The sequence below is a fragment of the Apostichopus japonicus genome, chromosome 16 (assembly GCF_037975245.1).
Source record: "Apostichopus japonicus isolate 1M-3 chromosome 16, ASM3797524v1, whole genome shotgun sequence".
NCBI lineage: Eukaryota > Metazoa > Echinodermata > Holothuroidea > Aspidochirotida > Stichopodidae > Apostichopus > Apostichopus japonicus.
In genome coordinates this window covers 29,768,240-29,791,321 of record NC_092576.1, presented here as the reverse complement: position 1 = coordinate 29,791,321, position 23,082 = coordinate 29,768,240, and the positions used below count along the sequence as shown (strand labels likewise).

The 23,082-nt window shown below is 39.5% G+C and overlaps 1 protein-coding gene and 1 pseudogene across 3 annotated transcripts; one reads left to right on the top strand and one right to left on the bottom strand.

The window, feature by feature from the left end:
• Nucleotides 1-11,196: 11,196 nt before the first annotated feature.
• Nucleotides 11,197-19,664, bottom strand: LOC139981920 (uncharacterized). 3 transcript variants are annotated; one of them, XM_071994344.1, is made up of 4 exons: nt 18,486-19,664; nt 16,215-16,364; nt 15,471-15,561; nt 11,197-14,858 (listed from the first exon to the last, which is right to left on the bottom strand). In XM_071994344.1, the coding sequence occupies exons 1-4, from the start codon at nt 18,636-18,638 to the stop codon at nt 14,773-14,775; spliced, it is 480 nt and encodes a 159-aa protein (XP_071850445.1). In that variant the 5' UTR covers nt 18,639-19,664; the 3' UTR covers nt 11,197-14,772. The 3 variants fall into 3 exon arrangements, with proteins under 3 accessions (XP_071850445.1, XP_071850446.1, XP_071850444.1); XM_071994345.1 differs by having other exon boundaries at nt 15,507-15,561; XM_071994343.1 differs by lacking the exon at nt 15,471-15,561 and having other exon boundaries at nt 11,198-13,935; nt 14,593-14,858.
• LOC139983903 (U2 spliceosomal RNA) lies at nt 15,714-15,925 on the top strand (annotated as a pseudogene).
• Nucleotides 19,665-23,082: the final 3,418 nt, after the last annotated feature.

Here is a 23,082-nt window from a genome sequence, read left to right as displayed (position 1 = left end):
CCCGCCCTGCACATCTTATACATTTATAAATACACTTATTTCCATTAATTGTAGCATTGTCTCCCAAGCACATTGGGTAGTAATAACCCCACAAAAAAGGAATAACAAATAAATTACAGTGATTTTTTCTATAACTCAATAAATTGCTGTATCAGTCTCTTAAACTTATCTCGAGGTCTTTACAATACTTGAACACTCATGGTGACTGAATGCCTCAGTGAGGTAAATTGGCCAAAGTTGACCATATTTGAATATGTGGCATGTTTGGGGCCAATACAGTTTTGATGCATGCACATGGCCCAGGTGACCACAATAGGAAAATCATTTCCCCCCCCCCCCCACCTCTACCAACCAAAATGAATTGGCTCATTTAATAACAGACAACTTTGAATGCAAAGTTGAATGCAATCTAAGCCCTCTGTTCATTTATTGCTTGTTTTTCTTGTAGAACTGCAATGGCCCGAAAAAGAGGGAAGGAGAAAGTGAAAAGAAGGAGCAAAATAAGGCGATTGAAGAAAATGAAAAGTAAACCCTTTGCTTCTGAAGAAGTAGGCTGCGACAGAAAGGTTCTGTCATGGATGGCAAAGACCAACTTGGATGATCAATGTCCTTCTCCATTTCCTTCATTTCCCAGTAGTAGCCAGTGCTCGGAAAGCCAACAAAGTGATGGGCAGGATACAACTGCCAGCACAGAAACAGTGCCTAGTGAAAGTACAGGTGTTGACACATCTTCCAACACAAAGTGTATTTGTAATATTAAAAAGGAGGAAAGCTCACCAATTGGTGGCATTTTATGAAAACCACTATTTTTAAATTCTTGATTCCTTATTATTATGTTCATTTGCATATGACCCATTTTATTAAGACAGCACGTACCATCTTGTGTGGTGTCAGGATAATTGGCTTTCATTTCATTTGGTCACATATATGTCAGCAGTCCACCACCAAAATCCCCGTTCCCTCTTAAGTTATAACCCTAAGAATAGGTTAATGTAGGGTCATTGGATAATGCAAGTGTCAGCAGGCCTATCCCAAAATAGTATCTTTTAAAAACCTAACATGGTTTGCCTAAGGTGACTGGAATAAGTGAAGGTTTGAAGACAGCACACACCATATTGTGTGGTGTGAAGCTTTGCCACATTCTGTTTAATATTGCTGTTAGTGGCTGAATCTTATTTTATAATACTTACTTAAGACTTCACTAGTGGCCTATAGCCAATTGATCAGTAGACTATATGAGGAACACATTCATTACTCAATATTGATATATAAATGTACTTTTTAGGTTTCACTTAGTAGTAAGAGTGTTACAATATTTCCAGAAATATCCCTAATATGTACAGTTAAGCAATCAACCACCCATCACAACCTCCCACCCCCCCCCCCGCCCTTAACCTAGTTCAGTTATAGGACATTGTTCAGTATGTTCATTGAATGGTACAAATATCAGTAGGTTTATCCAAAGAAAGGCCTAGTAGTTCATATAATGTAGTTGGCCTAAGGAAATGTCATTGAACTGGTAATAATGAGGGTGTGAAGGCAGCACACACCATATTGTGTGGTGTGAAGCTTTGCCACATACTCTTTACTAATGCTGTTAGTGGCTGAATCTTATTTTATAATACTTACTTAAGACTTCACTAGTGGCCTATAGCCAATTGATCAGTAGACTTAGAGAAACACATTCATTACTCAATATTGATATATAAATGTACTTTATAGGTTTCACTTAGTAGTGAGAATGTTACTACAGGTATATTTGATAAAATCACTATTATGTACAGTGAAGTAATTACCCCTCAACCCATTACAGTTGTATGCTGTAATACAGTAGGTTCATTGAAATGTACAATATCAACAGGCGTAATTAAAGTGTAGTCTAGTACATTTAAATGTAATTTGCAATATTAAGTGACTGTTATTTGTGAGAGTGTCATATAATTTGGTGTGAAGCTTTGCCACATGCTTTCTTGCAGTCAATAGCTGAAAATTATAATTGTGGTTAGTGTAAAGTAAGCCTTTTTCACATTGAAGGTATGTCATTATGCCAATTCCCATTTCCAGCAACAATATTGTACAGGTAGCCATGTACTGTTGATTTCAGAGTTCAAGGTTTTCATGTAAGAAATTGAAGTCTTTCATTGAATTATGAGGTAATATTTTGTGAAAGCACCATGTTCCTAGTATAGACACTTCCCCCACCCCCTCCCTCTACGTTTTACTCCTTTCCCTCATGTTTCAGTTACATTTGAATATACAAGTACATCATCTAGACTAAGATTACAGTTAATTATGTATTTCAGCAGGCCTAACCCAGGGAGCATTATCCATTAAATGTTTAGGCTTATTAGGAGATTACGGTACAGTACGTCGTTGTGTAAGTGAGAGTGCTAAGACAGCATGTACCACCTTATGTAGTGTAAAGAAAGTTTTACCACACACTTTTTACTATCATATTCAGTGGCTAATTATAGGCTTATTGTGCTTTGCACATTGAAGAAATTATGATATTGTTGCCAGACCTCTATGATTTGCTAAATGAAAGCAATCGGTATTCACTTGCACTCAGCATGACTGGCCTTTCACACCCCTTCTACTGACACACATTCCCACCCTGTCCACACCATTGTGTGATGTGTTTTACTGCACTAAGTAAGCAACCACAAAGTTTGTGCTTGACAGCACATTGGTGATTTGTCAAAATAACAGACCTTTTCCAAAGATCCACAAATGCTAGTATCCCAGTGGTCATGTTTCAAGTTCACACCTTTTCTTTAATCATTGGACATTTAGTATCTCAATAATGATGATTGTTCTAAAGTAGAATTTCCTACTTGACATAGAGCGTACTGCAGACACTTGATATCCATGTGAAGAATCAGTTCTTTTGACTTGGTGGGAAGGATTGGTATTTATCAATTCCTAAATCAAGTCCATTAGTTGCACTCAACTCTTCGAGTCAAGTGTGCAGTAGACTTTTTAATTTTTATTAACTGTTCCATTTTTTTGTTCATACTACCTTGGAGGAGCACCTTTACTTCAATTTTGTTTTAAATTTTCTCTTACTGTACCAAACACCATATTTATCATGTTCCACTTGTTGTTAAAAGTTTGATTTTTGAAAAGTCAGCTTGTACTGTATTGTTCAGGGTATTGAAGGGGTTATTATTTTCAAGTAGTGCCATTATTTCTTTAATTCCCTTTCTTTGGGCCACTTCCCTCTTATGCAAGTTACCTAAGGTGTCTAGCATTTAAAAAAATATTCACACAAGAAAATGTTTGTATTTTTACCTTCAAAAGAGTTCTTTCATTACTATAAACAAGAGGTTCAACCCCCCCCCCCCCACTATTTAGTATGGCAGATCCCTACCATCACTTCCTCAATTTTACCAATTCTTGTGCTATTGATAGCTTTCTAGAACTGGCTCAGTTTACCTTTTTTCATGATCTTTGCTCGAAGGAGCATGATGCCGGCAAAAACGTGTCAAAGAAACTTCTCTTTGACATTAGAGAGGCTGTATGGAAGTGGATAGAGAGCAACTGTCCATCTTTTGCTGGAAGGACATCCAATGCTTCTTTTGAAGAAATTTTAGATCATATTTGTACAACTTCAGATGAGAGTGATTTATTTTCTGTTAAGTCATCATGTCGTTACATTTGTTCCACACCTAGGTGCAATGCTTTTAAAGTACGTGAGAAGAGAGAATGTCCAGTATATGTTTTTCAGCCTCAATTGAATGATCATAATAATGACATGGGAGCTACTTTATCAAGTATGTTTTGTAACCCCCCAAGTGGTAACCGAAAATGTGATACTTGTCAAGTTAGATCACTTGAATGTAGCAGTCGAGACAATTTTGTTAGACTTCCTGAGTATCTCTTTGTAAGAGTTCCAACTGTTAATAGGAATATTGGTGGGATACAGCAATTGGTTGTGATGGATGGCATTATTGTTCCTGAAGTTATTGACTTTGCTAATGGTCAGAAGTACATTTTCAGAGGTGCAGTTAGGGGTATTGGGAGGCATTTTACTACTGCTGTTAAGATTGATGACAAATTTGTGCACATTGATGGCAATGACACAAACATATTGACAGCACCATCACTGACACAGCTTGCAAATGCTGTGAAGCAGCAATAATACAGTTCTGTGACTAAAGCACCCAAAGAACACCATAGTGATGTCCATTCCTATCAAACTAAATCCATTGATGGATATTTTTTTTTTATGTTTAATAAGGATTTTTCCATGAAATACCTTTCACCTTCTTCTAGCACAGAGGTTATAAGGGAAACATTTGTTGAAAGTTGATGTGTACACCAAATATCCCAGTGAGGAATTCATATCAGCTTTTGACTGATGAAGCTGAAACATCCCATGAGACTGTAGCAAGCCAGATAAGATAATTCAAGTGACTCCAGTGCGAGCCCATACTACTAATTGTGCCAAAGAAAAGACTAAACGGAAACTGCTTCCGCCTCCACCCCCTCCGAGTAAGAAAATTAACTCCAGTAGTAAGAAATGTATTCTCAAGCTTGAAAATGTTGCAAAGGGCTGTGATCCAAAAGTCACATTAAAATCTAAGAATGTATCAGACTCGGATAATGCCTCTATACCGCTGAATGATATCACCAATGTGCTTTTTACGTGACCCGTCATACGGGATACAAAACGTCACGGCCAAACGGCACTACCAAACCATCCCATTCTTACAAACGAACCTCAGGTCAAGCGAGCCAAAAAAAGTACATACGCTCACCGACCTGCAGAGACAAAACGCCCAATCCCCAACTGAAATATTAAAAAACTACAAAAGGACGACCAGCAAGCAGCGAAACAAAACACCCTTCCCCAGCACACCACCGTCCAAAAAAGGCAGCCCTAGATAAACGGCGAATGTCAGACTTCACCGCCTCCAGGACTGCCTGCCAACTGGCAAATTTCCCCCTAAAAACAACATCACATCTATTCCTCCAAATAAGTTTTTTTTACAACAGAACAAACATAAATAATACGCTGCAACACAGCAACGGAACAAACTGGGGGATCTAATCCATACAAAACAAAACCCTGTCCTACCGACCAGGAACGGTCTCCCGTTAAACGGTCGGTCCAGGACTGAAACCACTCCCACAAGTTCAAAACAAAGGGGCAATGCCAATAAACATGGGCAGTACTCTCTAAGCTGTCACAGCCGGTCCTCGGGCACAGTCCATCACCCAATCGCCAGTGATACCTTTTCAGATTGGTCACCAAGGCACCGTGTGCAATTCTCCATGCAAGGTCACGGAGCCTGCAACCATTCAGCCTTGAATGCACCGAACGCCATACTTCGACAGGATGACGTCCCTGTACAAAAATTGCATTCAAGGCCCTATCCCGCAACGAACTGTGAACGAGGGCCGGCTGTGACAGGTCAACAGGGGGCAACTCAATCAGAGCGGAGCAAATGACACGCACCACCCTGTTTGGAGTACTACTATGCGGTTCTCTGTTGCTAAACAGCGCCGGGACCCATCGACGCAGGTGCAAACCGCCCCAAAAAACGTACAAAATATGAACAAGGCAACCCTGGGTCAGTTACCGCTACAAACAACTGCTTAAATAACAAAAAGGTCAATTTACTTCCCAAATGTGATCGGTTGTCTTTCATGTAAACGAAACAACTTCAATAAAATCCCATGTTTTTTATCATGGCAGATAACATTTTATTGAGAACTTGTTACCGTGCAATATAGGTTATTTTCTAGCATTTGTGTGATAGCTTAATACTACATAAACTTTTTAACTTAAAAATGTTTCATCACATATGATGTTCCTGAGTACAGGTTTTTTTTTTCAAACATTTGTTGACAGATATACTACTTTAAATATTCTGTAGTATCACTTAAATATTCTTCAAACTGAGAATCAGTATACAATATATTTTTTCTTGTTTTTCTTGAGTGTTTTTCCAGGTGACTTTCTTAACTTTGAAATTCTTAAAGCAGAGATAAATTTTGAAGTTGTTTCATTTCAAGTTATATTTGACCTACGATATTACAATATTTAAGAAAAGTTATGAAAACAAACTTTCAATTATTCGTCATGCCACGAAAGGAAAGTTTCGTTTAGTCAAGTGCAATGTTCGCAAAGAGACCCTAACTTACAAGGGTGGATCTACAGGGTAAGGACTTAAATTACTTCGACCTATTCCGAAGGAATGTGACCCTGCCAAAACAAATGAAATAACACATCAATTGACCTTCATAGTTGCAAAGGATGGCCTGCCTCTAGTTTTCTTGATGGCAAGGGCTTTTCTAATTTCATGGCCTCAGTTCTTCCTGTGTACAAAGTTCCTTGCAGGAAAACTATTACAGCAACTTTAAATGGATTATTGATTAAAAACCGGAACATTGTGCAAAAGGAACGCGACGCATGCCCGGTTGTTGGACATCCCAAGCATGCGAGGGTTACATGACTGTAACCGCGCATGATATGTGGCGTTGGTGGGTGGGGGTTTGTGGGTTTCATTAGGGCTTTTGGTTGTTGTAGCGTGGGCTGGGGTTGGCCTTGGTCCGTTTTCTTTGCACGTAAGAAACACACAACCGCGCATGGCTTTACTGAAAAGTGGGATTTCGTAGATCGTGTTCTAGACACTATTTAATTTTTCTTTGTCGCTGAAGGTCGGCGGTCGTTTTTCAGAATGGGATGGTTCGATAGTGCCGTTTGGCCGTGACGTTTTGTATCCCGCATGGCGGATCACGTAAACAGCACTAGTATTTTGGAGGAAAGGATCGTACAACAGAGATGGCCCATTTGTGCAGTTCTCGGTGTTAGGACATATACCTCGTTAAGTGATGCCAGAGTGCTCGAGCTGACAGATAAGCATTGGCGATCTGGTGCCATGTTTACAGCTTCATCACGTACGTAAAGTAAAATTCTCCGTATTATTGTATATTTCAAGGTCTTAATGGCATTTCATATAGACGTAGAAGAAATATAATTTATCCCTATAATATCCAACACTGTACTATTTTTAACATACTTCAAATGTTCAATATATATTTGTTTTTGTTTAACACGACAGATCGCAACAACAATACTTACAAGTGGAACCCAGTCCAACCCTGTCCATTATTCAACCAGTGATGCGGGCCATTGACTCCAATCACCTAAAAGTGAAACCCAATGACTCTGCTGCCATCAAGTCCTTCAAGAAAACCGTGTCTGCAGAACTGAAGAGATGAAGAACTTTGGAAGTAGTGGCATAGATCTCTTTTGAAACCAAAATGAAAGTAAAATTCTGAAGTCCGATTCAGTATTAAAAATGTTCGAAACTTTTTACCACTGAAACTTCGCCTTTTCCACGAAATCATGCTATTTGATAATATGTTACATTTGTTTCAGGTTTCATATCTCTGACAACACCGATGTTACACCTGCCCTGATTGCTTCAGCCGTTGACCGACGCTACAAGCCGTCCAGTCATAACTGGACTTGATGGTTACCTCTAGGGGTGGTCCACCAAAGCGTCGCCGTCTGGATGTTGAATCCAAAAACCCGTTAGCCCAGGACATCTTGTTTGGCAATCATATTTTAATTCCCCTAAGCTTCGACCAGAACGGTGAATGGTGGAGGTCCGAGGAGGAGAGGTTCCCTTATATTGCCAAGTTTGCAAGGTAAAATGCGACAGATCATAGGTTTCGTTGAAAAAACGACTGGTGAGTAATTTCTACCAATCGATCAAAGCGACGTACCTTCAATCCACTCCCTACCCGTACAAGAAAATAGTAATGGAAAAAAAGATGCTGAAAAGAAACAAAAGAACAGACAAGGAACAAAAACAAATTGCAAAAGTCACGAACAACGCCGAGGAAGATTGGGAATGTTCAATGTGCGATGGAGAGTGGAGCGAAAGTGATGAAGACTCTCTCTCTCTCTAATGGTGATCTGCCTAAAGGCAGGTCCCTCACCAAACACAAAATCATAAGAACCGCTCTTCTGCATTACTCTTCATAGTGAAATAATTTCTGCCATCGCTGATATCATCCATCAACATTATTCTTTCTCCCTCTTGGTCGCTTCCCGTTCATTTATCCTTCAAGCACACCTTTCAGTAGTACGTCATGTCTCAAGATGTGCCCAATCCACCTTTTCTTTCTGGGCCAAATTGTTTCTCCCTGCCTGCGGACCTCACCAACCCTCTGCAGAACTTCCTAATTTGTGACCCTCCATAGCCACATCTTCAATGCGTCTATTCTTTTTCTGTCATCTTTCCTTAGTGTCCAGGTTTCTGAGCCATACAGGAATACACTCCACACAAAACATTTCATTAGTCTTTATTGTAACTTAAGACTAGCAATAAAAAGAGTGGTGTAGCTTGAAAGTTTCCTTGGCCATTGCAACTCTTGCTCTGATTTCGGTTTCACAATATCCATCTACCAACATAATTGAAGTGTCTGACCTGTTCAAGTTCCTTCCCCTCTCTATATAAACTCTCCTTTGATCCCTTCCAATCTTCATGACTTTCGTTTTCTTGATGTTAATCCTCATCCCAAACTGGTTGACAACTATGTTCGTATTCTCCATGATACGTTGAAGTCCACCTTCCGTACTTGCAAACACTGATGAAGACAATTGTAATTGTTTCATGACTTGTCCAAGTTAAGTGTGCTTTTATTTTCCATGCTGGGGATATAACGTAAAATTTCCCTGAGCGCCTCGTTTTGCCCGACATTAACCCTAAAATATGAAACATGTTTCTCATCTGGACTGTACTTTTATCATATGAAATGAAATAATTTTATTCATCCCAAAATATTCAGAAGTTGTTGAAAGGCTGTGATCATTTTTTCCTTCAAATTTCCTTCATTATGCTTTTTTTAGTAAATGAAAAAGGAAGCGGCATCTATACAGGAAGTTGGCCGAATCTTTGACGCAGGGTAGACTGGGGTGAACAGCCCACCTGGGATAAAAATAACTCCCCGCGCTTTTCGCTGAAAATAAAATACGTTTTTAGTCAGAAAAACGAGTTTTCACAGTCCGACACGTTTTCAGTCCGACAATAAAATACAGGGAATGAAAGCAGTTTTAATGCCATATCACCAATAATCGGTGACAGCCCGAACTGATAGTAAAAAAATCGATTGAATCTTTTGTGTTCAGTCTCACATCACCGGCCTCAGCAAAGACTTGGGACCCCTTAGTAACTATCAGTTCTACAAAGATATGTAATCCGTTCTTCGCTCCTTAATCAGCTTCCTGTATAGTCATGGTTTGTTTGGTTCTAATTCCATGAATGCAATTTATACTTACATTTTGTACTTTTCATTCGATTGCCAATAATGCTGACGAAGGTCCCAGGGGGACCGAAAATTCCAATATGCTGCTTTTTACGTGCAAAGAAACGGACACGGACCAAAGGTCAACAAAACCAAAAACAATCCCAGTCTGTTTAACAACCACCAAAAACCCAACTGAAAACTCACAAACAGAAATCTCCCACTTACCCACAAATGTATAAAATATAGCGTTTAACGTGACGTGAAAAGGACACGGACCCAAAGGCTAACAGAACCAAAACAATAAAGCTCCAATATACTTTCTAAAACGTTACTCCTTATTTGTCAATTATGAGTATATACGAAAGATTCAATCGATTTCTTTACTATCAGTTCGGGCTGTGACAGTTTATTGGTGATATTATGGCATTAAAACTGCTTTCATTCCCCAACTGAAAACATTTTCGGACTGAAAACGTGTATTTCATTTTCGGACTGAAAACTTGTCGGACTGAGGGGTGTACGTTGTCAGTCCGACACGTTTTCAGTCCGAAAATAAAATACACGTTCTCAGTCCGAAAAAACGAGTTTTCAGTCCGAAAATAAAATACACGTTTTCAGTTAGGGAATGAAAGCAGTTTTAATGCCATAATATCACCAATAAACGGTGACAGCCCGAACGGATAGTAAAAAAATTGATTGAATCTTTTGTATTAAGTCTCACATCACCGGCCTCAACAAAGTCTTGGGACCCTTAACAACTATCAGTTCTACAAACATATGTAATCCGTTCTTCGCTCCTTAATCAGCTTCCTGTATATTCATGGTTTGTTTGGTTCTAATTCCATCAATGCAATTTACACTTTAAACCTAGCGTCATACTTTCATTGTGTTACACTTTGTGCTTTTCATTCGACTACCAATATTGCTGACGAAGGTCCCAGGGGACCGAAAATTCCAATATATTTTCTAAAACTTTACTCCTTATTTGTCAATTATGAGTATATACGAAAGATTCAATCGATTTCTTTACTATCAGTTCGGGCTGTGACAGTTAATTGGTGATATTATGGCATTAAAACTGCTTTCATTCCCCAACTGAAAACATTTTCGGACTGAAAACGTGTATTTCATTTTCGGACTGAAAACGTGTTTTTTATTTTCGGACTGAAAACTTGTCGGACTGAAAACTTGTCGGACTGAGGGGTGTACCCCGCATTGCTACATCCCACACATAAAATTTCCGTTGGATTCCCGAAAATAATACGAAGAATATACGAATTTATTTAGCCAGCTATCGCTGTGGTGTAGGAGATGGTATATATCGTAGTGCTAAAAATAATATTACGGCGTAGAGAACAACCTTCGCTGACCGATTCACTGAACGAAGTGGCTGATAAAATATGTCGCTCTTTGTTCAAGTTTTCTATAAATGGGAGTGGAGATAAGCAAGAAAGTTGGGCGACAGAATGTCTATAAACAAAATAAGTAGGCTGTTCCACTTTGCGAGAGGGAATATATAGGCTCGCTTGCAGTGCGGTCACTACACATCGTTTGCACACGTACATATGAATACATGTTCATTTACATTACACGTTTACATTACACATTACACATTTACATTACATTTACATTACATTTACATTACACATTTACATTACATCATTTTTGTTTGCTCTATTGTAAAAAAACATGTTTGGCGGAATAGGTGTAATTTGGCTTTTAGGGGGAAATTTGCCAGTTGGCAGGCAGTCCTGGAGGCGGTGAGGTGCGCCTTCAGATTGAAGGCGATTTTCGCCGTTTATCTGGGGCTGCCTTTTTTGGACGCTGGTGTGCTGGGGAGGGGTTTTTCGTTTCGCTGCGTGCGGGTCGTCTTTCTGTACGTTTTAGAATGTTTCAGTGGGGGGGGGGTTGGGCGTTTTGTCTCTGCAGGTCGGCGGGCGTATGTTTTTTTGGCTCGCTAGACCTTAGTTTCGTTTGTCAGAATGGGATGGTTCGGTAGTGCCGTTTGGCCGTGACGTTTTCTATCCCGCATGGCGGGTCACGTAAAAAGCAACATTACACGTTTGGCATCCCGCATGGCGGGTCAGGTAAAAAGCACGGTTCTGTTTACACTCTACTTCAAGTGCAGTTTCTTGCTATCTGTAACGTGCGTCGATGATATCACGGACAAGAGGGAAATTTGGACAACAAACACCGCCGATGAATACAGGCACATTCTGTGCGACAAGCGTATGGTTTGGATAGTGCTTTTTAAGTGACCCGCCAGCGTCCTAACCCTCCAAGGAAAAAAATTGCGCGACCCACCATGTGGGAATCAAAACGTCACGACCAAGTCAACAACTCAGTCAAGCGAGCTAAAGGAAAAAGAAAAGACTACTACAAAACAACTTCAACTAACTTCTTTTTTAATTGCTTGAGTGGGTCACTGGGGGCTCGTCTCTGCACGTCGCAGAGACACACTTTGTTTTGTTTTTTATTGGTCGAGTGGGTAGCTTGTCTCTGCAGGTCGCTGGGCGTATTTTACACAAGTATTTTACTTTGTGTAAATCACGGCCAAATGTCAACGAGATGTTTAGGTATTGCAGTTTGGCCGTGACATTATGTATCCCGCATGGCAAGTCACGTTTAAAACACTGATGTGGTGTGCGGCGTATAGACAATTGTGTCTGTAACCAATACACCTTACGCAGTTTCTTCAAGTCAACCGTCCTGCGGGAATCAAAACTTAACGGTCAAGTCAACACACGCTGACAACAAAACTCGTCCAGCGAGCCAAAGAAATGGCTCCCTTGATTTTCATTGTTAGAATGGGATGTTCAGGTAGTACAGTTTAGCCGTGAAATTTTGTATCCCGCATGGCGAGTCACGTAAAAAGGACTGATATGTTATGCGGCATATAGATAATCGTGTCTATAACTAATACACCTTAAGGTCTTTTCAAGTCACCCGCCCAGCGGGAATCACCTTCATGGCTAAGTCAACACACGCTGACAACAGCACTCAACTACTACAAAGCAACTTCATTTAACGCAGTTTAACCCGCACGACGATACACTATGTACCTTAATTCTTTGTTTTTCTTTAATTGTTTGAGTGTGTTGATGGGGGCTTGTCTCTGCAAGTCAGTGGGCGTATTTTACTTTATGGCTCCCTTAAGTTCATTGTTAGAATGGGATGTTTAGGTAGTGCAGTTTGGCCCCGACATTTTGTATCCCGCGTGGGAAGTCACGTTAAAAGCACTGATGTGCGGCAATAGACAATTGTGCTTTTTACGTGACCCGCCATGCGGGATATAAAACGTCACGGCCAAACGGCACTACCGAACCATCCCGTTCTGAAAAAGGAAACTCAGGTCAAACGAGCCAATAAGACATACGCCTGCCGACCTGCACAGACAAAACGCCCAACTCAAATATCAAAAAACCACAAGGACGACCAGCACGGAGCGAAACGAAAAACCCCTCCCCAGCACACCACCGTCCAAAAAGGGCAGCCAGATAAACGGCGAAAATCGCCTTCAATGTGAAGGCGAATGTCACACTTCACCACAATTGTGTCCGTTACTTTAACACCTTACGCACTACTATTCACGTCATCCGCCCTGCGGGAATCAAAGCTCTACGGCCAAGTCAACACACTCTGACAACAAAACTCAGTCCAGCGAGCCGAAGAAAAACCAAAATACTACAGAACAACCTCATTTGACGCAGTGAAACCCGCACGACGGGATACACTATTGTCTCTGCAGGTCGCTGGGCGTATATTACTTTATGGCTCCCCTGAGTTTTCATTCTTAAAATGTTTAGGTAGGGCAGTTTGGCCGTGACATCGTATCCCGCAGGGCGGGTGACGTTGAAAGCGCTAGCATTATATTATATTAACTCAACTTGTGTGACTTTTAAAAACATGTTTTTTCTATACCAACTTTAAAATATCATCTTAAATAGATGTGTTCCTCAGCATATTGTCAACAGCAAATATAGGGAAAAACTCGAGACGAACACAATCGTAGGTACTCTAAATCTTATTGATCGATTCCATAAATATACAGAGGACTCCTCATGAACTATAGTCAAAGCTTGACACGTTCTGTTACCATGGTGATAGATACAATGCTCTTTATAGGCAGTGCTATTTGGGGAGAATGTTAGTTTTTAAAGGACATGTGACACGGAAAACGAAACTCCACTGAACTCTTTAAAACGTATAACAATTATCCCAAATCGACTTCGATGGTTTTCGACAGAAAATTGGTGAAATATAACCGCTCATATCAGGATCTCCTCCTGCGACTCCCGCCAAACTCTGCTGATTGTTGGATGCAGCCAGTTCCTCTGATGCCTGTGAAATGTCCGTTTTGTAATGGCAGGACAATACATACTTGTAAAGACCCGCAGGGTCTTTGAAGGATTTGATCCTGCAAACAGAATCCCTGCACTCATCATCAGGTTGCCATGGGGAATGTTTCCTACTAACGTCTGGCTGTCCCAGAAGGGGATGTTGGCACACTCTTTACACCTCTGCCTGACCCTTATCATGGACCCTATAATGTTCCACACAACTGCCTGCACAGTTCCACTGCATGCAGAACATAACTTGAAGAGAAGCAGGAGACAACTCTCTATCACCAAAAATATACGTTCTTTGGTCTCCTCAACATTTGGTTTTCTGCAGATAAAAAAGTTTTGAATTTTTTCCCCAGACTTTCTGGCAAACCATGCACTCATCAGTACATTGGAAGTGTATGCAAAGAACAGTGTCAGGGCTATCTATGTTTGGGATTTAGCATGTCCACAAAATTCAGCTCCCACTCACTGAATTTGCAAAGACCACATTCAAATCACTTATCACAATTTTATTTGGTCATTGAGACAGAAATTATATTTTTGAGGATTTTTTAGAACAGCCTTTTTTCATCATGAAGGTGTGAAAAATGTCAATCAACAAAACAGGCAAAGTCCTTCAGAAAAAAAACAGACCCTAATACTGTTCATCTATGATTTGCCAAAAGAAATGTAATTGGAGGGGAATAAATCTAGTAACAGGAAAACCATTTTGCACTTTGAGAATTGCACACACCACTGTTTCATGAAAACCTTTGATATTACTTTCTTACATTAGAGCAGGCAGGTTTTGTGTGCTTGACCAAGCGCATGTAAGGCTGAATTCTAAAAACCAGCATGATCTGCTGATAATTATTACCTAACAAAAGAACCCATTCATCTGCTCACACTTTTTTTTGGTCTTTGTCTTCAATTTATTTTTTCACACATATATGTCATAAACTGACATGCAAATGTGAGAAAGAAGGATAATAGTTCTTACACTGGAGATGATCCAGGTCCATGATCACCACTGGGATCAGATGAATGAGAAGTAGGCTCATAAATTGGGCTTGATGGCTGGTTTGGCTCACTGGATTCTTCACTAAGTTCTGATGGTCGCTTTGTAGGGCTAACTGATAATGGAGTGGTTGGCTTAGGAGTAGCTGGCTTTGGAAACTCCTCAGATGTGTGTATGAAGTGGTGGCAGTGGGACAAAAGCACACTGAACGTATGCATCAACATACTCTGAACGGTCTGTCTGGGTATCTGTTCAAAAAATTGAAGGTTAAGATTTATGTAGATTGCAAAATGTTTCTTACCTAACTAGACAGTAATTTGCACTTACAGGGTTTGACAAACACATGGCTGCATTGTTTTTTCTTCTTTTTAACAGTTTCAGCAATGTAGTTTAGAAATCCTCAATGTCAATGTCTAATTAATGACATGAATACAACCTTGGGTCTATTTCAAATGTCTTAACTGTCAAGCAACATGAAGTCATGTACACAACATATATGAAGTCAATCTCACATTTATTCGCTAAAACCTGCAAATCATTACTATACAGCATATTCACAACAAAACCAATAGGGCCCACCATTGTGCCAAGTAGTATTTCCACCAACCCACAGTTCTATAGATTCTGTGTGAATGAACCAAATTCAGGCATAATTTTCTCGGGCCCCACCCCTCATATTTAATCAGCAAAATGAAATCTGGCACTGAAAATCTTCAATTCAAACCAACCCACTGTTCTTACATTTACTTGCATCAACACACATGTTATCTTGAGTAAATAGTACTTGAGCAAAGGAACCAAAAACTATACAGACAACAATCTTATCTACCAGTAGGGTATGGGCAGAGGTGATATATTACCTTTAGACAAAAATGCAGTCTCCACGGCCAACTCACCTCTGACCTCAACGTTGACAGTATCCTTTGGTGCAACAACAATACTACTTTCACCCTAGAGATGCAAATGATAGATAAATCACTGATGAAACATTGCACATGACTCCATTCAGTTCTTATATATTCTGTATTTTGTGTCTATGGACACTTACATATTATGCACAGAATAAAACTATATATATATATATTTTTTTTTTCTTTTATTTTATCGCTTCTCGGCCTTTTGGCTAAGATCATGTGTAGTATCTGTTCCCTTAGGGAATGGTGATACACACCTGACGATGATCACACAGTCACAGTCCCGATGCAAGGGGACTGGGGCTGAGAGCGGATCAGTCGTTTGGTAGTTTGGTTTTCGTGCCCAGGTTCTTTCCTGGGTGACTTTTTCTTAAAAAGTATATATATTTTTTTAAATATATATAATGTATGAAATGCTATATATTCAGTGAAAATATCTGACAAAAGTGTTTTCACTAAGTAGCAAACAATACATGACTTATGAAAGTTGCATTGTTTGCATTGCAGACTTTGCTTCCAATTCTTGCCACAACAACTAATAAGATGCAAGATTTATCATTAATTGGAGATTTTTCAAATTCAACACATCTAATGGAAGCAACATTAACAATACTTTTTAACTGTTATTTATGTAAGTATCACTGCAACAGAAATTTATATTGTTAAAAGAATAATTAAAAAAAAACTCACCTCTGATGATGCAATATCCATCATCAATGGTGTTGATTCCAGATGACTGGCTTTCTTTCTTTTTATTAATTCGCGCACTGTTGGGAGTGGTTGTGCTCGAACAGACGATGGTTTTTCTGATATACTGCTACCTTCTGCAGCTTCAAGGGTCTTCATCGTAAAGAAAAACAACATTATTTACTAAAATCCAATGAAGCAAGACACAACGTACCAACATGTTAGTGATTTCCACACATAGAAAACACACTCAACTCTTTCCCTACTGAATAACCCTCTTGAACTAAAATTCCCATTGCCTCATGCGAGCAACGTTGTTCTGTTAAATGAAGAAAAAAAAGAAATCTATATATGGCAATTGACACGTACAGATCATGTCTCTTTCAGTCAGCCTATTGCCAATATTTTGCCTTTTAATAGCATATAAGCAACTTGCAAGTAGATACAAAAATTATTACAACAAGCAAACTGAACACAAAAATCGCTTTTAAAAATATTTATGCCTCTGTTGTCATTTTATTCTGTTTTCTGACTGAAATCAACCCCTTTATGTGTTTGACTTCTGGTATAGAAATGAGCCCAAAAAATCTTTGCTGGCCTTAAACTGACAGCCTATGGATTCAATTGAAAGCTATCAATTGAAAATCAATCATATTTCAGCCTTCAAAGCCTTTTTTAATACAAGGTACTAGCAGAATACTGTACCTGTCATGGCATGTAAGTAAAATTTTGTTCTGTTGTAAGCTTTTGCATCCTGCTTATATTGTTGCACAGGCATGAGACTCTTCCGCGGAAACGCGGATTTCAGATAAATTTTTTTTTCATTTTCGCGTTTTTTCTCGTAATTCGCGTTTTATTTTTTGTATTTAATTTTGTATTTTTTTTTTGGCCGAACATGCTGGACTGTGAAGGGAAGGAACACCGAATTTGACCAGTGGTGGAATCAAGTAGCACAAAGCAAGCAAAACAGCCTTTTTTTGGTTCAAAAAAGCTAATGGATAAATTATACAAGCAGAAATTCCACAATTTTTTGGCGAGTTACGTGATGTGATAGATTCCATCTAGAGTCCACCATTTTGCATTTAAGCCCTCCTTACCTGAGAAAAAAATTCTAAAGGGGAGGGGGAGACCTCCTCCCCTTAAACCCCTCCCCCAGGACGGCGATCAATAAATTTCAGATTTTTTTCCCCCGGCTCAGTCTCATCCCTGGTTGCAAATTTAGCAGGTTTATTCCTTGCAATTTACATTATCTATCGACATGACGACAAGCCCTGTCTGAATGGCCCCCTTGCTAGGCCTACAGCTCAGGTTTTGGGTAGAGTGGATACTTCACAACCTATGACCTACCCTCTATTGCCATTATAATCAGTTTAGCACTTAAAATTTACCTTGTGACAAATACATGTACGAACCAGCTGGAAGTTGCTGACATCTCACAGATTTTGCTAAATTTTATAGGCTGTGGCTATTCTTACGACTAGTCGTAATAATTATTTATAAATTATTCTTATGACATCGGCGAATTCAAAGTAAATAAAGCAACTGCGCATGTAGTAGGGGTAACCCTAACTGTAACCCTCAATCCAACCCTAACCGGAAATTATTGTTACACCTGGTCATGAAAATAGTACTCCTAGTCGTAAAGTAGCCACGTTATAGCAACTGTGCATGCGCAAAAGGGAATTATTGTCCCAACGAGTCGTAAGAATAGCCACTTTGAATTTTATATACTGTTGGAGCTCAGCAATAGGCGTAAATCATTTTCTTAGCTACAGAGACAGATTGAAATACTAATAGGTGGCTGCTGGAGTGCACTCTCTGTCAATACTCATTGGAAAAATCCTGAATGTGTAAAATGACAGCTATGAACCCACCGTGCTATCCTTTGGTCTCAATAAATAATGAGTTACTCACAGCACTGCACGAAACTGTTATGTTAGGTTAGTGTAACTAGGGAAGAACAGTAGGCCCTATTCTCACACTTTTAAAACAATCCATTGTAGGCCTAGGCCCTATGCCAAATACCTGCCACCTCACAATGTAGGCTCAGCAACATCACTACATTTCTACATAAATGATCAAGTTGAGGCTAACGCTTTCATATCCTACACCAACATTAGGGTAGGACATGTACATAGTAAAATTATGATCATGAGAAGATACCTTGCTCAGTGATATAGCTTGGACTAGGCCTATGTTACTAAATGGGGTAATGATTTGAAAGGTGGAAAACCAGCAAAGAGTTTAGTCTAGGCCTAGTCTGAATGCACTCACCCTAGCATGTTCTCTTTTCCTGAAAGCTCCACCGATCTTTCGTTTCTTCACGACCGTTTCGGCCACGAAAGAGACCGGCCCAGGGGTGGACATGGCACTGCCGCTTGGCCTGCTAGTACTACTGCCAGTGCTGCTAACATCTGGCCTATCCATCGGGCTGCTTCCTTCCTGTTGACTTGGCCTAGCCTTGCTTCCAAACAAAGTTGGCACAGCATCGTCCTTCAGCCTTCGAAGTTTATGTGGCGGAAGTCCAAATTCTGCAAACCTACTCCCCACAAATTCTTGAAAGACATCTCATCGAAGTGTGCACAGCACAAAAACGAATAAGCAGTGGGCCGAAGCCAGTCTTTGCGGGTGTTTCTCACGGCATTTACCCAAAGTTTCCGAACGGGTTCTCTTTTGGGGAATCCATGAAGACTCACGCCGTCTTTACTAGAGTTGCTGCATCCGCCAGCGATACAAAATTTTCCCATCGTCGGTAACAGCGGTTTAAAATGAAATCACTTTAGCTTTCAGAAACTTATTGAGTAGGGTCAATGGGTAAGGTCACATGTCCTTTAAGTCGCATGGTGATTGTACGTGAGGACTTGTGACCGCTGTCATATGTATATGTTCCATATACATAAATGTAATTGTCAGATAACACGTAAGTTGAACGTCTGCCTTTGAAAATTTTGTGTCCGTTTATCAAGACAATGTTGTCTGTTATAGGTAATGTATATACAGTTATCTTCAGGTAGATGTGATAAGGTGTGATAAGGTGGGGGAGGATGAAAGATAGGATCTTAAAGGGTCTATAGAATGAATCCGAGAGAAGCATCGCTTGGTGGGAGCGAACTGCCGTGTGCAAATTATCCCTATGCCAACACACTGAAACTCGACTCCCAGTAGCGTAAACAGTAGACTATATATATATATACACTGATCTGCAGTACTGTAGGTAGCCGAGTACACGTCAATCTAGCTAGCGCTTTATATGTGAACAGAGTCGTAACGCTCGTACGTACTATACTAGGGAATTGTGTGTAACAACTCCCCGCTCGTACTTACACGGCCGTAATTAGCTTCACTATTATACTTATACACAAATATCTTGGTCTAGGTGCATATACAGGGCCGGGACACAGTGTACTCGAAATACACATCGAAAGTGTGTCTAGCTCTACAAAGCATTGTAGGACTAGGAGAATGAATTGAAAGAAGACGGCAAAATCTCTCTGGTAGATTTTTTGGAAAACGCTGAAGGAGGTCCGTGTTTGCTATACCGCAGTTGAAGTAGTTTAGGCCTAGGTAAGTCGAATAACTCTCATTACCGATTCAACTACGGTAAGGATGTTGAACGCCTAGCTACAAGCACTGTGGGCTAGCTTGTAAGGTTAGTTACGCCTTACAAGTAACATTCAGGTAATCTTAGTTAGTGTCACTGTCAGGACACATGATAAAAGTATCTGTAATACTTTCACTAGGCCTAGCCTGAATATTTGCAATAGACCTAATGTAGTTGTATCTAGTCTAGACGATCGTGTTTTGCAGCCACCACGGTCAGCTAGGGTATTCAACAAGGACTCGGAGTTGGATAGGAATATATTATTACTAGGCTACTCCTTACTAACCTAACTTTGTGCAGCTTTAACATCACTGTTAGGTACCTTTGCCCATTTGTAGAAACGTAAGGCTTCATTCATGGTATTTTGCGTCCTCCAAAAATCCACAAGAATATCAAATTGATGTCGACCTACACATTTTACGAACATTTCATAGGTCTTCCCAATATCAAAGATCAAAGTACTAGGTAGCAATCTTTATGTTCTGTAGGTTTTGCTTACTTTGAAAAAAGTTAATGCCTGGCCCACATGCTTTATTGAAGCGTAAAGAAAGTGGATCATTTTTTAGTTTTACAAGATAATATTTACATCAGGAGTCACCATTTTGAAGGAAAAGGATGCAGGTACATGTGGTTAAAATATATATGCCTTCATGGCTAGGAGCAAACATTTGGGTGCATGTAGTGTAGTCTGTATAGGTGACTAAGGACAGGCCTTACTTTATTACTAACGTGACTTCTTTTTTTCCCTTTCTGATTGATCATTGATGTATAATTGACTCATGGCCCACTGAAAATTCTGAAATTCTGATTGCTATATAATTGACATTGCTTGCTGAAAATGACCAAACTTAATGCAGCACTACTACTCACCCTTAGATATAGGCACCTTCTGTACAAAATTAATGGAAAGTAGATGTGTTTTCTTGCCTTCTCCTACTACCCAGGGGACTAACACTCTAAAATCAGCAAAAAGACCTCTCAGCAATTATTTTTGGCAAAGAATGGACATTTTGTGCTTGTGGTTAACTCCCAGCAAATGATTCTGCCTATAAGTGTAGCTTATGAAATAATAAGTAAGCGTCAAGAAAGCTTTTAAGAGATTTCGCAAAAGCAACTTTAAAAGTGTTCATAATGGTGGAGAATATGTATCAGATTACAAAAATGGTTAGGCTAGTAATTTACAACTTGTTTGAAAGGCCAACTGAACTAATTTCCTGTTTGTCCTATGCATGCATAGCAAGGTAGGTATAGGCTGTACTTCCACCACATTCACTTTCCTTTATTGAGTTACAATAGTCTCATGTTAGCTGATTACAATCAATAGCCCATGTTGACACCTGGAATGCCCCATGCCAAAACCTAAAAGTTGCATGGACATCCTTCAAGTACCCTGCCAGCTGACATAATTTGGAAACTGTATGTGGGGAGAAAGTACTTGGCAGCCCTCGATTTCAACTTTCACAAAAACCGTTCCAAAGAAAGATGGAGATGGGAATGATGAGTAAGTGTTTCTGTCTATGCCCTCATTATGTACTTATTTATATGTGTAGTGAATGGCATTAGATGTACAACCCATTTCAAATGATACCTTTTAGGCACACTTCTCTGACTCACTTCACAGAATATTTACATTATTACCATAGATGCAATTGAAACAATTTCAAGGTATTTATCCTAGTACATGAACATACAGTTCTACACTCCTTTTGATGTTAATTGTTTCTAGGTAGTATTTCACAGTGAAAACAATCAAGATTTAATTGACAGCAGCCTTATAGCTGCATATGAAGATATTTAATACCCTGCGAGTTGATTATCTGGAGGTGCAGAAAGGAATATGCAAATCAAAACGACCTCTTATGATTTCTTTTCAGGGTCAAGGTGAAGTACTCCATAGCCACCAAGCAATGGCATCCGGTACCTGTGAAAGAGCCTAAAACCTATGGATACATTTTGCATTTCTGGAGAACATCTTGAAAGTTCTGGTAGTTAATCTATGTTCATCCAAACAGGATTGAAAAACCCTACTTGATGAACCCAAACATACCACCAGTGTCCACCGTCCATAAGCCAACAGTTGAAGACTTTTCAGAGCCAATATAAGAGTGGGTGTACACATATTTCCACAAATACCGTACTATACTTTGCTATTTTTTAAATCCCATTCGTTATTACAGCTTGCATTAGACCAAATGTTATGGATGTAAGCTCTTTAAATTCACAGAAGATAAAATACTGCAAGCAAACATCAGACTTCGTAACTGATGCACATAAAATTTAATCTCACCAACTGAAGTCACCGAAATGGTATAAAACTTCTGAAATTGTGCGTATAGTACATTTCTGGTGAAAGTTAGACACGTGAGGCAGTTTTTGTGGATATATCGGCGAGGTATGGATAGTTGCTTTGGAAGAAAAACTACCCTATTTTCCGCAACTACCTATCCTTTGTTTTTCAAAGTTGTTAATGCATATGGCATTGAGAAGTAGTCTCTATAGGTCAATTTATAAAGGCCTACATATGTCAAAATAAATATGTATAGCATGTATTGTCTTTTCCTTAAACAATATCAGGTCCTTTCTGTACCCTCAAAGAAAGTTACCTTACAATCCATGATATGCATTGAAAAACAAATGTTTCTTAATTTGAATATATTTTGCTAAAATATGCCAACTTTAATTCCTGTTTAGTGATAATTCTCTGACGGAAACATGTTCCTTATGCACCAAACTGCACAGAATGGGATGATTACACTATTGTCACGTCCAGTTCTGACGGCTTTCCAGCATATAAAAGTCCTATGTGCAGTGTACCTGTAGGTACAATTACATGTCTTGCGTCCCAGTATCTGTAGGTCATATCTTTGGACCATTGCCAGATTCAAAGCTTCAGGTCCATTATTAATGACCGAAAATGAACGTTTGTTTAATGTAGGAAGCAAATGTCTTGACATATGATCTGCTTGGTTCTCGAGTTCTAAATGAATGTTATGAAGGGGCTCTTGCAACCCTAATCTGAAATATGAATTAGCATGTAAAAGTAGCCAAATTATTGCAATATTATTTAGCAATTATTGTCAGCCAATACTCATAGCTAGTACAGTAAAACTAGGTACAGTGTGCTTTTTACGTGATACAGGCTTGATACTTGATACAGTGCTTGATACGTGATACAAAACGTCATGGCCAAACGAAACTCAGGTCAAGCGAGCCAAAAAAGTAACTAGCTACAGTACCTCTTGATAACAGTTACACCTCTCTTTAAATGAC

Coding starts and splice junctions, on each gene's coding strand:
- LOC139981920 (XM_071994343.1), bottom strand. CDS start 18,638: ATGGATAGGCCAGATGTTAGCAGCACTGGCAGTAGTACTAGCAGGCCA. Junction 14,859..16,214: donor TGGATATTGCATCATCAGAG/GTGAGTTTTTTT, acceptor TTTTTTGAACAG/ATACCCAGACAGACCGTTCA. Junction 13,936..14,592: donor GGACCTGGATCATCTCCAGT/GTAAGAACTATT, acceptor TTTTATCTGCAG/AAAACCAAATGTTGAGGAGA.